The sequence below is a fragment of the Hyla sarda genome, chromosome 11, assembly GCF_029499605.1.
Source record: "Hyla sarda isolate aHylSar1 chromosome 11, aHylSar1.hap1, whole genome shotgun sequence".
Classification (NCBI taxonomy): Eukaryota; Metazoa; Chordata; class Amphibia; order Anura; family Hylidae; genus Hyla; species Hyla sarda.
Genome location: NC_079199.1, coordinates 84,453,850 through 84,470,862, shown reverse-complemented (window position 1 = coordinate 84,470,862; position 17,013 = coordinate 84,453,850). Strand labels below are relative to the sequence as shown.

The following is a 17,013-nucleotide window of genomic DNA, read 5'->3' as shown; positions in this document are numbered from 1 at the left end:
ACACAGGACTGCTCGTTATTTGTACTTCTCAATAATACCTCATTTTGGGATCCATCTGACTTTTTGATGTTTTTTTTTTTTTTACAATGTTTACCATGTGGGATAAATAACAAGATCATTTTATAATTTAGAATTTGGTGATACCCCCCAAATCTACCTGTTTTCTTTAATCATTTTATTTATTATCTTTAGGAGAAAGTGTGTAGTTTTAAGTGGATAGAGAGGATTTATTTTTTCAATATAATAAAATTATATTTTGCCAAACTTTTTACTTTTTATTTGTCCCACAAAGGGATGGACATTCAACCTCCCAATCGTTCAAATAATACACATATGAAACACTGTAGTACAGTGCATTATCCATTCTACATAATCCCTGTTAGCAGGGAGTCAATAGGGGATATGAAATGCCATATCTACATGGCATTTTACTTTTAGCAATTTTTTTCACCCTTAAGTGACATTATTGGCTCTGGGGATGTTTTTTTCAAATAGTGTCGCCCAGTTGCCAATATGCTGACAGATGCCCAAATTCATCTTCGATGTCGAAATTTGACCAATTCACCACGGCATCTAAAGGGGTTAAACTACTGAGATCGGAGGTTTCTCTGCTCCGGGTAGTTAGAGCAGGATCCCTGCTGTCATGCAACAACCGAGCTCCCACAATATTATATATATATATATATATATATATATATATATATATATATATACACACAGGAGGCCAGTTCCAGCCTACTTCTGCCCTGTGGACAAAGATGTACTGTGGTCATTAAGGGGTTAAAGCCCCAAAAATCCCCCTATAGGGTGTATTCGCACGTACAGTATTCTGTGCATATTTGAAAATGTGTTCAATGATTTAGTTAACATTGAAATCTGCGGCATCAAATATGCATAGGATCCTGTAGGTGTGAATACACCCTAAGGGCAGGGTCACATCTGCTGCGCATTTCATGCTGCAGATGTGCCAACGGCAGTCACAGAGGGACTGCAGAGTGAGTTCCCTGCTGCAGCCAGGTAGCTCTGTGTGTGCGCCCCTGTCCTTAAAGGAGTACTCTGCCTCTAGGCATCTTATCCCCTATCCAAAAGGATAGGGAATAAGAGGTCTGATCGCAGGGGTCCCACCACTGAGGACCCCCGCGATCTCACTGCTAGACCCGACGTTCGTTTACAGTATCGGAGGCTCGTGATATCACGGGCCCGCCCTGCTGGTGATGTCACGGCCACGCCCCCTCAATGCAAGTCTATGGGAGGGGGCGTGACGGCCGTCACGCCCCCTCCCATAGACTTGCATTGAGGGGGTGTGTGGCCGTGACATCACGGGCGGGGCGTGGCCGTGACCTCACGAGCCTCTGCCCCACATCGCCAATCATCCGACACGGAGCAAATTTTACCCGGATGTCTGGGGTGTCGCAGCCTAAATTTCAGGGATCAGACATCTTATCCCCTATCTTTTGTATAAGGGATAACATGTCTAGGGGCGGAGTACTCCTTTAAGCAAAAAAAAATAAATAAATTGCCAATTATTTATCAAAAAAAATAAAAAGCTAAGAAAAAGGAACAGATCGCAAAGCAATGACAATGCAGTTAACTGATTAACTACTGTAGAAAACCCCTTGTCTGGAGAAAACGGCCCAATTTCCAAACGAATGAAGAGTCCTAAGAGCACTTCCAGCGCACGAGGGATTAACCCCTTCCATACCACAATTGGGAATGGGAGTCATGAATTTTAATAACAGGAACGGATTTGAGGGGGGGGGGGGGGGATTACCTAAAGTGCTAAGGATGCAGAGTTGTTAAAAGTTGTCATCACTTACAAAATTACTAAATTTGCATTATTTTTTTTTTTTCTCCTGAAAATCTTCACTTCTGATCTAGGAACTAATCCGGTGCTTTCCGGGTCATTTTAGACGTCATCTAGAATTTGTACAGCTGTTACGCACCTCATTTTCATAGTTCAAAAACAATCATAAAACACTTAAAGTCCGTAGAAACATATTGCATCCTCCCCAGTGCTGCCCCCTATTGGAACATTGTGTGGATTCTTAAATCCAGGATCGTTGCCATCCCCTCAGAACCTGTGTATTAAAGCCTGTTTTTCCCTCTCTTTCCGCCTCAGTTCCTCTTTGTAACAGCACGAACAGTAGTTGCCTGTTTCAGGATGTCCGTAAAAACTGCAGTGCGTTTGCTTACACTTGGTCTGCTGGATGTTATAGTGTGTCCGGACCTTGCTGCTGTCAGAGGTCGCTGCTCTGGACAGGGGGCTGGGGTCTGTGTATTCCTGGTAGCCATTGCTGTGCACAATGCAAACAGTCTGCTCTTCTGTGGGATAAACTGGGGGAAGTTCTGACTCTGAAGGAGAAAGCCTACCCATGTGTGGAGGGCTGGACTGGTATGGATGAGGCCGGGTCTGCATGCAGTGCCGGGGAAGAGTGGCATAGGATGGCAGATTATTGCAAGAGCCACCGGCTACCTGACGTCTACTGTCCTGGTAGCTGTGTGCGTGGGAACTGTCTGATGTGTTTACTATCGAAGGTCGGGGGATGGTAAAGCCCCCAGAATAACTGGAAGGTAGAGCTCCTTTTATGCCAGGACCATATTCCATACTCTGCATCCCATAATTATTAGTCACTTGGGAATAGGTTGGAAGAAGATGATCGTCGGCTTTAGGCTGCGCCATGTCGTGCTCTAGTCTCTTTGCTGTGCCGCAGTTCAGAAGAGTCTTTTTCTCTGCTTCTCTCTGTTTCTGCTCGGCTATGAACCTCTCATGGGCGTCAGCCAGATACCTCTGGATCATCTGCTTCTGGTAAGGCTGACGGTCACTAGTTTTTAGGAGGCAGGCGAAGATAAACTTCCGCTCCCCTTGCATGGCTGCTCGCAAGATGCTCAGACTCAGTTTGACATCGTGACTGTATTTGTAAGGATCACCCTGGGCCTTGTCTGTCGTTGACTTGACGGAGGACTTCTCAGATGATGTAGAGATATCCCCTTGTGAGGAGTCCTCTTTGCTGCCTTTTCGGCCCTTTAAGGACCCTTTCTTTTTCTTCTCCAGTGTGTCCCCTTGTCCATTGCTCATGCCGGACTTTCCACTCTTGCTGTGCATTAAGCCACCCATGTTTTTCTTTAGCTTACTACCCAAGCTCTTGCCAAAGCTGCCAAGCTTGTTGGCCACAGAGTCTGCTCGCTTCTTATCTTTCTCCTTGTCCTTCTCCTTTTTGGACTTTGGCTCCTTTTCCTTGTCTTTCTCCTTTCCAGTTTTGCTGCCTCCGTTGCTCGCTGAGCTGCTGCATACAGACTCTTTGTCGGACTCTCCAGATTCAGCTGCAGACCGGGCATCATCACCAGCGGATGCAGTTGGAGACTCTGGCTGGGCAAGGGGAGCCTGCAAATATACATAAAAATATCAGCTCCATAATAAGCACAAGAGGTAGAACGTATCATGTCCTTTGTTACATATTATTCTACGGAATCCCAACAAGCCCTTACCAGACTGCCATTCCAAGCAGATCATTACCAATAACACACTGACCATCAGACCTGACTGCCCAATCCATGAGCCACAGTTATGACCTTGTGCCATCTATTACAACCTGGAAATTGTTTTGGAGTCAAATTAAAAACAAAATGTCACTTTCTTATGGGATTTGGAAACTCTGAAGGTACTGTAGGGCTTGTTTAGAAGGGACTGATCTTTGGTGGATTATCACTGTAGATTCCACAACATTTCACAGAACGATATACAGTGGTCCCTCAACATACGATGGTAATCCGCTCCAAATGGACCATCTTTGTTGAAACCATCGCATGTTGAGGGATCCATGCAATGTAAAGTATAGGACAGTGGTCTACAACCTGCGGACCTCCAGATGTTGCAAAACTACAACACCCAGCATGCCCGGACAGCCAACGGCTGTCCGGGCATGCTGGGAGTTGTAGTTTTGCAACATCTGGAGGTCCGCAGGTTGAAGACCATTGTTAGAGAAAGTTGTACTCACGTGTCCCTGCCGCTGCCCGGGATGTCGCCTTCCATCGCTGTCGCCACCTCCCCGGGGTGTCACCAACACTCCAGCAAGGCCTCTGCTTCCCCGGCATCCTCGCTCTCCGTCGCTGCCATCACGTCGCTACGCACGCCGCTCTCATTGGATGACGGGACGGCGTGCGCAGGGATGTGATGACGACGATGGAGAGCGCCGACGATGCAGGAGATCCCGAAGAGGACGCGCCAGAGCCCCGAGGACAGGTAAGTGATCGTCAGCGGACCACACGGGGCACCGTAAACGGCTATCCGGTGGCAGCTGAAGCAGTCTGCTCTGCCGGATAGCTGTTTATGCGATGGCCCCGACATACAAAAGAATCAGATGTTGATGCTGCCTTCAACATGCGATGGCCTCTGAGAGTGATCGTATGCTGAAATGATCGTATGTCGGGGCCATCGTAGGTCATGGGGTTACTGTACATTGATCGTTTTTAAAATGTGTTGATGGCTATTTTGGGAAAATCATTAGATATAACGACATACTGAAAAGTTTACCATCTCCAATGTTGCAAATGGTGAAATCTGTAGCAAAATACCAGCAGTGGATTTTGATTCTGCAGTGGGATCACTGGATTTGCCATAAACTAATGCTAAATTCACAGAAGACTTTTCCTGCAATCTCTAGATTTCCTCTTGCACCGTTTCTGCCTGTATCTCCTATAGGGATGTAAGTAGATTTACACCTACAGCAATAAGATCTAGGGGGTAATAGCCTGCAGTCTGCGATGATATATCTGTCTATATACATAGTCATTTCTATTGCATACATATTCTACATTTGCCTTTGATAAGATTTACAATGGCGCAGCGCTCAGATAACCTAGAAATCAAAGAATGGTTTATTTAATTTATGTCACAGCAACATAGTATCTATTCTCCAGTAGGGCTCGTTCACACGAGGGGATTTTTCTTCAACCTCGCAGGAGGTTTCCCGCTGTGAGTTTGAAAGGGGGGGGGGCTCTCTGCTGCAGAAAATCCGCCACAGACGCCATTGAAGTCCATGGGGTCTGAGGTGGATTTTCAACAGTGAAGATTTTGCTGCTGTAAATCTACCGCGGAGAGCCCACCCCTTTCAAACTCACAGCGGGAAACCTGCTGCTAGTCTGAAACAAAATCCACTTGTGTGAACGAGCCCTTGGAATCATTTTTAAAGGAGTAGTCCAGTGGTGACTCAGTGGTTTACAACTTATCCCCTATCTTAAGGATAGGGGATAAGTTGCAGATCGCGGGGGGTCCGACCGCTGGGGCCCCCCGCGATCTCCTGTACGGAGCCCCGACAGCCCGCGGGAAGGGGGCGTGTCGACCTCCGCACGAAGCGGCGGCCGACACGCCCCCTCCATACAACTCTATGGCAGAGCCGAAGTGCTGCCTTCGGCAATCTACGGCTCTGCCATTGAGATGTATTGAGGGGGCGTGTCGGCCGCCGCCTCGTGCGGGGGTCGACACCCGCTATCTCGGCGGAGAGCCGGGGCCCCGTACAGAGAGATTGCGGGGGGCCCCAGCGGTCGGACCCCCCGCGATCTCAAACTTATCCCCTATCCTTAGGATAGGGGATACATTTTTCACCACTGGACTACCCCTTTAAGCAGGAGAATTAAAACGTTGCTGCTGTGACATGAGTTAAATAAACCATGATTTGATTTCTAGGTTATCTGGAGCGCAGTGCCATTGTGTACAGCTAAGAGGATCGTGATCGAACCAGGGATGCTGGCATTCATCTACTGCAAACTGGTTAGAGTAGTGCTGCTTTGCATTCTGTATGTGTAAATATATATATATATTTTTTATTATTATTATTTATTGCGGGATTTACTGTATTAAGAAGTGACTATTCAATATAGATGAAAAAAAAGGGTATGCAAAAAAATAAAATAACACTCTAGTCATAGGTTGGGCCTATTACAACCTATTGTAAAGGGCATGTTCCTATAATGTGCTTTAATGACTTTACTCACCTGCATTTCGCATGGCAGGGAAAGCCACGTGACCGTCATGTAACTGTGTAGCAAGTTTAACTTGGCTTCCAATGATAATGTGACCCTAAGAACAAAAACAACAACATTTTATATACAGGTCTATACATACAATATAACAGTACTAAAGGGATGCCAAACCTAGTCAGCATCTTCAGAACCAGATCACATATTTATAGACAGCCCTAAAGGGGTACTCCGGTGGAAAACACTTTTTTTTTATTTTTTTAAATCAATTGGTGGCAGAAAGTTAAACAGATTTGCAAATGATTTCTATTTAAAAATCCTAATCCTTCCAGTACTCATCAGCTGCTGCATGCTCCAGAGGTTGTTGTATTTCTTTCTGGAGTTCTTTTCAGTCTGACCAAAGTGCTCTCTGCTGACACCTCTGTCCATGCCAGGAACTGTCCAGAGCAGGAGCAAATCCCCATAGCAAAACCTATCCTGCTCTGGACAGTTCCTGATACAGACAAGTGTCAGCAGAGAGCACTGTGCTCAGACTGAAAAGAACTACACAACTTCCTGTGGATTATACAGCAGCGGATAAATACTGGGATTAAGATTTTTAAACAGAAATCATTTACAAATCTGTTTAACTTTCTGGCGCCAGTTAATTTAAAAAAAAAAAAGTTTTCATCCAGAGTACCCCTTTAGGGAGTATTTACACACACACTGAAAATCTGAGGCTAACCCTCATATTTCTAAAAAAAAAAAAAAAAAAAAATAAAAGGATCCTTGTGTTTTTCTGTGCAGATCACACAGGAATGAGCACGCTATTCATTTCTGCGGTGAACCTTTCCCCATGGGAATGGCAGAAATTTCCCATTGCAAGTGAAAGGGATTGGGGTAACTCCATTCACAAGCACGAGATGCATATTGTTGTCAGATTTGATGCATATCCTTGTGAGATCAGACATGTCTGAAGAGGTCTTCCTCAAGAGGAGGTTCTTGTTTGCCACAAATGGGTCTGTGCTCTTGTTTTGTTGATCCGGCTCTTTATTCATCTCCTACAGCTCGTGTCTTTTCCTATACATAATGGTACGTGTACGCTGTCCCCTTTGTACTATGTTCTCACTATGGAACATCTTGCAAAAAAAACCTAGGTATAAGAAATCCAGCCGTGTGAACACAGACTTAATCATCTCCCACTGCAAAGAAATCACTCTGTGTAGAGGAAGAGTGGTGCAGATGCCTACAGCAACCAGATTACTTCCTTTTTAACCCCTTAAAGGGGTACTCTGCTGTTCAGCATTTGGAACAAACTGTTCCGAACGCTGGAGCTGGGAGCATGTGACGTAATAGCCCCGCCCCCTCATTACGTCATGCCCCGTCCCCTCAATGCAAATCTATGGGAGGGGGCGTGACGTTAGTCACGCCCCCTCCCATAGACTTGCATTGAGTGGGTGGGGCGTGACGTCATGAGGGGGCGGGGCTATGAAGTCACAAGCTCCCGGCGCAGGCTCCAGCATTCGGAACAGTTTGTTTCAATTGCTGAGCAGTGGAGTACCCCTTTAAGGACTTTTTTTTTTTTGTTTTACTTTTGCACTTTAGTTGTTTCCTCCTCACATTCTAAACATCAGAACGCTTTCATTTTTCCACCTACAGACCTATATGAGTGCTTGTTCTTTGCGCCACCAATTTTGCTTTGTAATGACATCAACCATATCACCACAAAATCTACGGCAAAACAAAAAAAAAAAATATTTGTGTGGCAAAACTGGAAAAAAAAAAAAAAAAACTATTTGGAACTTTTGGGGGCTTCCACTTTTACGCAGAGCTTTTTTCTGTAAAAGATGACAAAAAGTATCATGTTTAAAATTGTTCTTTTCTGACCCCTATTTTTTCGTATAAAGGGATGTGGGGGGGCAAAATTTTTGTGCATTGTGTGTAGTTTATATTGGTACCATTTTTATTTTGATGGGACTTTTTGATAGCTTTTTTTATACATTTTTTGGGGTATACAAAGTGAATAAATATGTGCAATTCTAGACTTGGGTATTTTTTTTTAGGTATACGCCGTTGTCTGTGTGGTTTAATTAACATTATATTTAAAGCTAGGAGAATTACGCACGCAGCGATACCACATAAATGTATTTACAATTTTTTTTTTTTTAAGGGAAAAGGGGGATGGTTCAAACTTTTTTTTTACATATTTAAAAAAAAATCTTTTTTAGTCCCCATAGGGGACTATAACATGCAATCAATAGATTGCATATACTGAACAATGCTATTCCATAGCATAGCACTGATCAGTGTTATATCGGTGCTCCATTGCTCCAGCACAGATTGGATGGCGAGGAGGTAGGTAGGGGCCCTCCCAGCTGATCGGGACACAGTGGTGGACCTGATCAGCACCACTGATTAACTTTAATCGTGGTGTCTAAAGGGTCTATGCCGGGCATCACCGCAAACGGTAATGTCCAGCATTAGCCACAGGTTGATAGCCGCTGGGGTCATCCTGCTATGACGCACTCCTGAGCATGCGTCATAAAAGGGGAGGGAGCACAGGTGTACGCCCTGCATCCTTAAGGGGTTATAAAGGCCTTTGAAACATGAAAGAAGCAATCTGATTGGTTGCTATGGACAATTGTCTTATAAAGATTACACATGAATAAGTGTTCAGCGCTTAATAATGTGACATGGCGGCTCCGGATCAGATAACGCCTGGTGTCACAGCATAACATCAGGACTGCCGGCCATTACTTCCATGTTCACAAGATTGGTTTAACACTTATCTTCCAGTCGCTTCACCTATATACATCGATTATCATATTAACCGTTCATCTACTAGTTACATAGTTACATAGTTAGTACGGTCGAAAAAAGACATATGTCCATCAAGTTCAACCAGGGAATTGAAGGGTAGGGGTGTGGCGCGATATTGGGGAAGGGATGAGATTTTATATTTCTTCATAAGCATTAATGTTATTTTGTTCCAGGAATGTATCTAACCCTGTTTTAAAGCTGTTAATTGTTCCTGCTGTGACCAGTTCCTGAGGTAGACCATTCCATAAATTCACAGTCCTCACGGTAAAGAAGGCGTGTCGCCCCTTGAGACTAAACTTTTTCTTCTCCAGACGGAGGGAGTGCCCCCTCGTCCTTTGGGGGGGGGTTTAACCTGGAACAGTTTTCTCCATATTTTTTGTATGGGCCATTAATATACTTATATACGTTTATCATATCCCCCCTTAAATTTTTAATTTTAAGAAACAATACTCAAATGTTTTAACAGGAAAACCTTGAACAATTGAACTAACCACAGAACAGTAACAAAAGCTTCAAGAGGTAGGTTACTAAACACAACACTATTCTGACTATTCTGACTATTCTCCTAACCACTAATGGCGATACACCGATCACCACTATTAAAAGCTGCAGCACCTCAATGCATTCACCCACACAGCACATGGAGATCAATACTGACAACAAGTATACAGAGGAAGGGCGGCGTCACGTGACGTATTTTGCTGCGCATTTGTTGCTGATTATTTTCCTACCCAGTGAAGTCAATGGATAGAAAAATCAGCGGAATATTTTCCTACCCATTGACTTCATTGGGTAGGAAAATATGCAGCGACAAATATGCAGCAAAATACGGCACGTGACCCCTTCCCTAAATAAGCTGTCAAGACTGCATGTATCATAGTGAGTAGAGATGAGCGAACTTAAAGTAAATTCGATTAGTCACGAACTTCTCGGCTCGGCAGTTGATGGCTTATCCTGCATAAATGAGTTCAGCTTTCAGGTGCTCCGGTGGGCTGGAAAAGGTGGATACAGTCCAAGGAGACTCTTTCCTAGGACTGTATCCACCTTTTCCAGCCCACCGAAGCACCGGAAAGCTGAACTAATTTATGCAGGCTAAGTCATCAACTGCCGAGCCGAGAAGTTCGTGACGAATCGAATTTACTGTAAGGTCGCTCATCTCTAATAGTGAGCTGTGTCTGAGATTAGCCATATAACAAGGCCATATGGTGGGATGTGCCCCCATATATCTGCAGTGTATGGTTCCTACCACAGTGATACACTACAGAACACGTCTTGGTCTGGATGACTACTTTCATGTAGTAAGTGTCTGCAGCAGATGGAGGAGAAATGCAGATTATATTACACCCATCACCCAGGAGCTGAAAGGCTGGAGCGGCTAATGAAACATTTATAGGCGATAAGATGACATAATGGACTGGAAAGAGAGGATGCAGTGTCCCGGGTGGGGGCACAATGTCCACAAGACAACATATCCTCCCCACCCCCGGAGACAGGATGATAAATATTCACCCATTATACATTAAATCCTTGACTTCTAATGACATCAGGTGGTTACACATTCAGCTGGTTCTAAGTTCTTGTATATCTTTTTCCAGGAAAGGTCGGGGTGACAACCATTATGGCCGCGGCTTGTACCCAGATAGATAAAGGCTAGATAAAGTCCTGCATCGATGCCGCCGCATGTCTAGGCACATTCAGAGTGAGCAGGAGGTGGTCTCCTAACTCTACAGGGGCACAGACATAAGCGACCACATTGCTCTTTACTAGGCTAAATAGGCTGAGAAACAAGTACTGTGCTAGTTGTCATAGGAAAAGGGGAGAGGATTCGGCCTGAACATTCACTACTCATTAAAGGGGTACTCTGCTGCTCAGCGTTTGGAACAAACTGTTCCGAACGCTGGAGCCGGGAGCTCGTGACGTCATAGTTCCGCCCCCTCATGACGTCACGCCACGCCCCCTCAATGCAAGTCTATGGGAGGGGGCGTGACGGACGTCACGCCCCCTCCCATAGACTTGCATTGAGGGGGGCGGGACGTGACGTCATGAGGGGGCAGGGCTATGACGTCACAAGCTCCCGGCGCCGGCACCAGCGTTCGGAACAGTACCCTTTTTAAGGAAGCAGATCCATTTTCGGAAACGTCCCATACATAAAGGGAATGCGCATTGTAGCTGTTGCGTAACTACAACTCCCAGCATTTCCTGAAGATCAGTGGTGCAATGTAGACTTACTTTTTAGACAATGCTCCATGGGGGGAAAGGTATGCAAATTTGCTATCCCAGAGGAAGGAAGCGAACCTCATTAGTCACGATAGATTTTATCCTTTTGGGGGAGACTATCTGTAGACCTCTGCTTCAGGGTTCTTCTCATCAGTATAGGGCAGGGCACTGGCTGCTTGAAGGTGCTCAATAGAGATAAGCGAACTTACAGTAAATTCGATTCATCACGAACTTCTCGGCTCGGCAGTTGATGACTTTTCTTGCATAAATTAGCTCAGCTTTCCGGTGCTCCGGTGGGCTGGAAAAGGTGGATACATTCCTAGGAAAGAGTCTCCTAGAACTGTATACACCTTTTCCAGCCCACGGGAGCACCGGAAAGCTGAACTAATTTATGCAGGATAAGTCATCAACTGCCGAGCCGAGAGGTTCGTGACGAATCGAATTTACTGTAAGTTCACTCATCTCTAGTGCTCAAACACCTTAAAATCAAGTTGACTGAACCTGCTGTGTTCGGTAGCTTTGGCCATCTGTAATGTATTGTATGGCGGACTCCTAATTCATCATCGGTTGGGCATGTTGGGTTTTCACCACCAAACCTTATCGGCCCAAAAGGCATAAGCCTTCACCAGAGCACTCTGGCTGCAGTCTACCCCTCCGGAGAAGTAACTGTTGACCAACTAGAATGTTCGGCTATATAAAATGTATGCCCACCTTTGGATGCAGCACAGATGGATGACTCTTTGCATTTAAGGCATCTCTCTAGCCAACTACTACTATGCTCTGTACTGATAAAGGGTTAAAACCCAGAAACAACTATATACTGATGGACAACACTTCCTTTTCAAGAAGTCTGGTTTGGTTACTGTGGAAATGTTCTTTCTTTTGTAGGACAGTGAAATTGTATACCCCCATATACAATCAGAAGTAAACTGGAGACCCCCTGTGGATGTCACCTCTCTACATTGAAAGTGGGGATTTTTTATTTTTTTTTGCTAAAATCCACACATAAAAATCAGCAGCATTGTCTGTGCATGTGAACTAAGAAAAAAAGAAAAAACAACAAAAAAACAAAAACAAAACAACCATAGTATTGAGGTGTGTGTTAGACATACCCAGCCAGGCAGACATTGTCGGAGTCGTTTTTGCCCCACTCCCAATCTTTTCCAGGATCGACGGCAAAGTGCACCGGTAGTAACTTGTGCTGAGAGTCAGTCAGGGGGATGAAAGGCGCTGTATACAAGGAAATGAAGGAGGAAAAGTCAGATACACAATATCAAAGTAAACTTCTTTTCTCTTTAACCCCTTAAGGACGCAGGACGTAAATGTACGTCCTGGTGAGGTGGTACTTAACGCACCAGGACGTAGTACATTTACGTCCTAAGCATAACCGCGGGCATCGGAGCGATGCCCGTGTCATGCGCGGCTGATCCCGGCTGCTGATCGCAGCCAGGGACCCGCCGGCAATGGCCGACGCCCGCGATCTCGCGGGTGTCCGCCATTAACCCCTCAGGTGCCGGGATCAATACAGATCCCGGCATCTGCGGCGGTTCGCGATTTAAATGAACGATCGGATCGCCCGCAGCGCTGCTGCGGGGATCCGATCATTCATAACGCCGCACGGAGGTCCCCTCTCCTTCCTCCGTGCGGCTCCCGGCATCTCCTGCTCTGGTCTGTGATCGAGCAGACCAGAGCAGGAGATGACCGATAATACTGATCTGTTCTATGTCCTATACATAGAACAGATCTGTATTAGCAATCATGGTATTGCTATGAATAGTCCCCTATGGGGACTATTCAAGTGTAAAAAAAAATGTAAAAAAATGTAAAAGTAAAAAAAAAGTGAAAAATCCCCTCCCCCAATAAAAAAGTAAAACGTCCGTTTTTTCCTATTTTACCCCCAAAAAGCGTAAAAAACATTTTTTATAGACATATTTGGTATCGCCGCGTGCGTAAATGTCCGAACTATTAAAATAAAATGTTAATGATCCCGTACGGTGAACGGCGTGAACGAAAAAAAATAAAAAAAAGTCCAAAATTCCTACTTTTTTAATACATTTTATTAAAAAAAAAATTATAAAAAATGTATTAAAAGTTTTTTATATGCAAATGTGGTATCAAAAAAAAGTACAGATCATGGGGCAAAAAATGAGCCCCCATACCGCCACTTATACGGAAAAATAAAAAAGTTAGAGGTCATCAAAATAAAGGGATTATAAACATACTAATTTGGTTAAAAAGTTTGTGATTTTTTTTAAGCACAACAATAATATAAAAGTATGTAATAATGGGTATCATTTTAATCGTATTGACCCTCAGAATAAAGAACACACGTCATTTTTACCGTAAATTGTACGGCGTGAAAACGAAACCTTCCAAAATTAGCAAAATTGCGTTTTTCGTTTTAATTTCCCCACAAAAATAGTGTTTTTTGGTTGCGCCATACATTTTATGATATAATGAGTTATGTCATTACAAAGGACAACTGGTCGCGCAAAAAACAAGCCCTCATACTAGTCTGTGGATGAAAATATAAAAGAGTTATGATTTTTAGAAGGCGAGGAGGAAAAAATGAAAACGTAAAAATTAAATTGTCTGAGTCCTTAAGGCCAAAATGGGCTGAGTCCTTAAGGGGTTAAAGGGGTACTCCGCTGCTCAGCATTTGGAACAAACTGTTCCGAACGCTAGGGCAAGGAACTTGTGATGTCATAGCCCGGCTCCCTTATGACGTCACGTCCCGCCAATGCAAGTCTATGGGAGGGGGCGTGACGACCGTCACGCCCCCTCCCATAGACTTGCATTGGCGGGACGTGACGTCATAAGGGAGCCGGGCAATGACATCACAAGTTCCCAGGGCCGGCTCCAGCGTTCGGAACAGTTTGTTCCAAACGCTGAGCAGCGGAGTACCCCTTTAAGTACATTTCCTAATTGACAAATCCCACAGCTGCAGTAGTAAGGTTTCTACTATGTGCTGAAACACGAAGAGCAACAGCTCTGTGTGATCCCATATGAAGAGCAACAGCAGAACTTATTCTGTCACTTCAGACTCTCCAGGAGATCATTTAAAGTTACAGGCACAAAGCCTGAGGCTGTACCACTGATGACATCAAGCCCCGACTGCTCTCAGGTGCAGTGTTATGAAGAAGATTTTATGGATTCAGAGGGGTACCCTGGTGGAAAACTTTATTTATTTTTTTTAAATCAACTGGTGCCAGAAAGTTAAACATATTTGTAAATTGCTTCTATTAAAAAAATCTTAATCCTTCCAGTACTTATTAGCTACTGAATACTACTGAGGAAATTCTTTTCTTTTTGGAACACAGAGCTCTCTGCTGACATCACGAGCACAGTGCTCTCTGCTGACCCCTCTCTCCATTTTAAAAACTGTCCAGAGTAGGAGAAAATCCCCACAGTAAACATATGCTGCTCTGGACAGTTCCTAAAATGGACAGAGATGTCAGCAGAGAGCACTGTGGTCATGATGTCAGCAGAGAGCTCTGTGTTCCAAAAAGAAAAGAATTTCCTCTGTAGTATTCAGCAGCTAATAAGTACTGGAAGGATTAAGATTTTTTTAATAGAAGTCATTTACAAATATGTTTAACTTTCTGGCACCAGTTGATTTAAAAAATAAAAAATAAAATTTCCACCGGAGTACCCCTTTAAGTTACCAGATATGACAATATCTACATAGTCCCCCACTCTAGAGGCAGCGGCATGTGTGTATATGTGGTAACAATGATCTGCTCAAGATCCCCATGACAATAGTACACATGGGGGTAAAAAAAAAAAAAAACACACACAGAACAGGAAAACACTGCTGAGTGGCACTATTGTAGTAAGTGACCTAGGTAACTATGCCAAGTGACGTCACTGCGGGGGATCATGGTGCTCCTGCCTGCGAGTCCGGGGGTGATTGGAACCAGAAACCCAAAGTTATATATCAAATCATAACACAGAGGGCGGGTACCCGCACTCACCGCTGGGCTGTTGTGACTCGACTTCTTCGGCTATTATCATGGACGCTCCGGTATCAGACTGGTAGCAAGGCGCTCAGAGCGCCTTGCTACCAGTCTGATACCGGAGCGTCCATGATAGCCGAAGAAGTCGAGTCACAACAGCCCAGCGGTGAGTGCGGGTACCCGCTCTCTCTGTGCTATGATTTGACAGAACAGGAAAAGTTTACGTCATCAGGCTTTAGCACAGTCAAAAAATTTTTATCGCCATTCGTGTTCAGACCCTGACTGATTGCTAGAACAAAAATCTCTACTGCACGCTTTTCTCCCCGCTCTCTACGTCTATGTGAGCGAGAAGGTCCCATAGACTTGCATTGAGAGTCTAAATTTGTCACGTGACACAGCGCCGGGAGAGAATGCGCTAAGCCCTTACGTCTCCCAGCTCCTTCTAGTGATCGGTCTGCATGACATAGCGGAAGTTCTTCTTAATAATGAGTGCCCCTTTAATATCAGACTAAACTGATTTAACCAATTCAATGACTTCAAAGCAAAGCACAGCTGAATAATTTCATTTAGTGGTATCTTCATCACATGCAATCTGACACATTTTGTGGTATATATTGGCAAGCTGCAAGAACAGCATACCAACGTAGACTCCTGGTGACCACACTGAGTCCTGCAAAAAGTCTGTATACACACGACCATAGTGACTTTTATAGACTACGTTCAGTCCATCTGAAAACATGACATTTAACAAGCCTGGACTGTACCTTGGTCCTTGCTCTGGTCTCCCTGTTCCATGGATACAAGAGCAGAGAAGTGGGCTTGGTCGTACGCCAGGACAAGCGGAGAGCTGTGGCACTTGCTAGGTGGAACCTCCAGAGGGAGGTAGATTCCTCCAAATGGTATTGGGGCAAATGCTGGAAGAAAACAGAGAACACAGTGAGAATCACACATACAGTAAGGCCCCGTGCACACTACAGAATTCTGTATGCAGCAGGTGACGCCAGAATGAATCAGTGCTGTGACCCCGCAGACATGATGTGCAATTCTCTTTTGACGACAATGCAGTCCCGGGTTGAATTCTGACAAAAGAATAACCATGTTCTTGCTTTTGGAGGAGTCCAGAGTTGGAATTTCAGCAGCAGAAATTCCACAGTGTGCACAATGCAGCAGAATCCTACTGAAGACAATGGGAAGCTTCTGCACTGGAATCTCACCCGAGAAATTCTCCAGGTGGAAATTAGTTTGTGTAAATGCGCCCTTAGTGACAGACAGCAGAGGACGGGCCTACTATCTAATGAATGTATGTAAGCGAAAGGCATCTCTATAATTACAGCGTTTGCAGCCTTTTTTGACCATATGCAAAGTCCCATTGTTGCAAAAGTGGACACATACGGGAAAGTGTATACATATATACACTGCGGGAGAGGACAGTGAGGAAGTGCATTAAAAGGATTGTCCCACCAATACATATCATCCATCGCGTAGATCATAAAAAGGAAAAAAAATGCAACTTACATGCTGTTAAAAAAAGAATATACTGATGAGTTATGACTTACACGGCAGACCCGGCAACAAAAGAATGGAGTGTGGCGCGTGCCTGGTGGGGATAAGGCAGCAGACGGTTTTTAAAGGGGTATTCCAGGAAAAACTTTTAATTTTATTTTATTTATTTTTTTATATCAACTGGCTCCAGGACAGATTTGTAAATTACTTTTACTAAGAAAAAATCTTAATCCTTCCAATAATTATCAGCTGCTGAAGTTGAGTTGCTCTTTTCTGTCTGGCAACAGTGCTCTCATCTCTGCTTGTCTCAGGAACTGCACAGAGTAGAAAAGGTTTGCTATGGGGATTTGCTTCTAAACTGAGCGGTTCCCGAGACACGTGTCATCAGAGAGCACTTAGACAGAAAAGAACAACTCAACTTCAGCAGCTCATAAGTACTGAAAGGATTATGATTTTTTAATAGAAGTAATTTACAAATCTGTTTAACTTTCTGGAGCCAGTTGTATATATAAAAAATCGTTTTTTCCTGGATAACCCCTAACGGCTGCCGTATCCCTAAATA

General features: G+C 44.3%; 1 protein-coding gene across 7 annotated transcripts in view; it reads right to left on the bottom strand.

The window, feature by feature from the left end:
* Nucleotides 1–1,316: 1,316 nt before the first annotated feature.
* Nucleotides 1,317–17,013, bottom strand: part of OTUD7B (OTU deubiquitinase 7B) — a 102,201-nt gene continuing 86,504 nt past the window's right edge. For all 7 annotated transcript variants that reach the window (XM_056546401.1, XM_056546400.1, XM_056546399.1 and 4 more), the window contains exons 8-11: nt 15,713–15,862; nt 12,105–12,222; nt 5,992–6,076; nt 1,317–3,382 (exon numbers count right to left, since the gene is read on the bottom strand). In XM_056546401.1, coding sequence (XP_056402376.1) covers nt 2,072–3,382; nt 5,992–6,076; nt 12,105–12,222; nt 15,713–15,862 — 1,664 coding nt within the window. In that variant the 3' untranslated portion in view covers nt 1,317–2,071. The remainder of the gene's footprint in view (nt 3,383–5,991; nt 6,077–12,104; nt 12,223–15,712; nt 15,863–17,013) is intronic.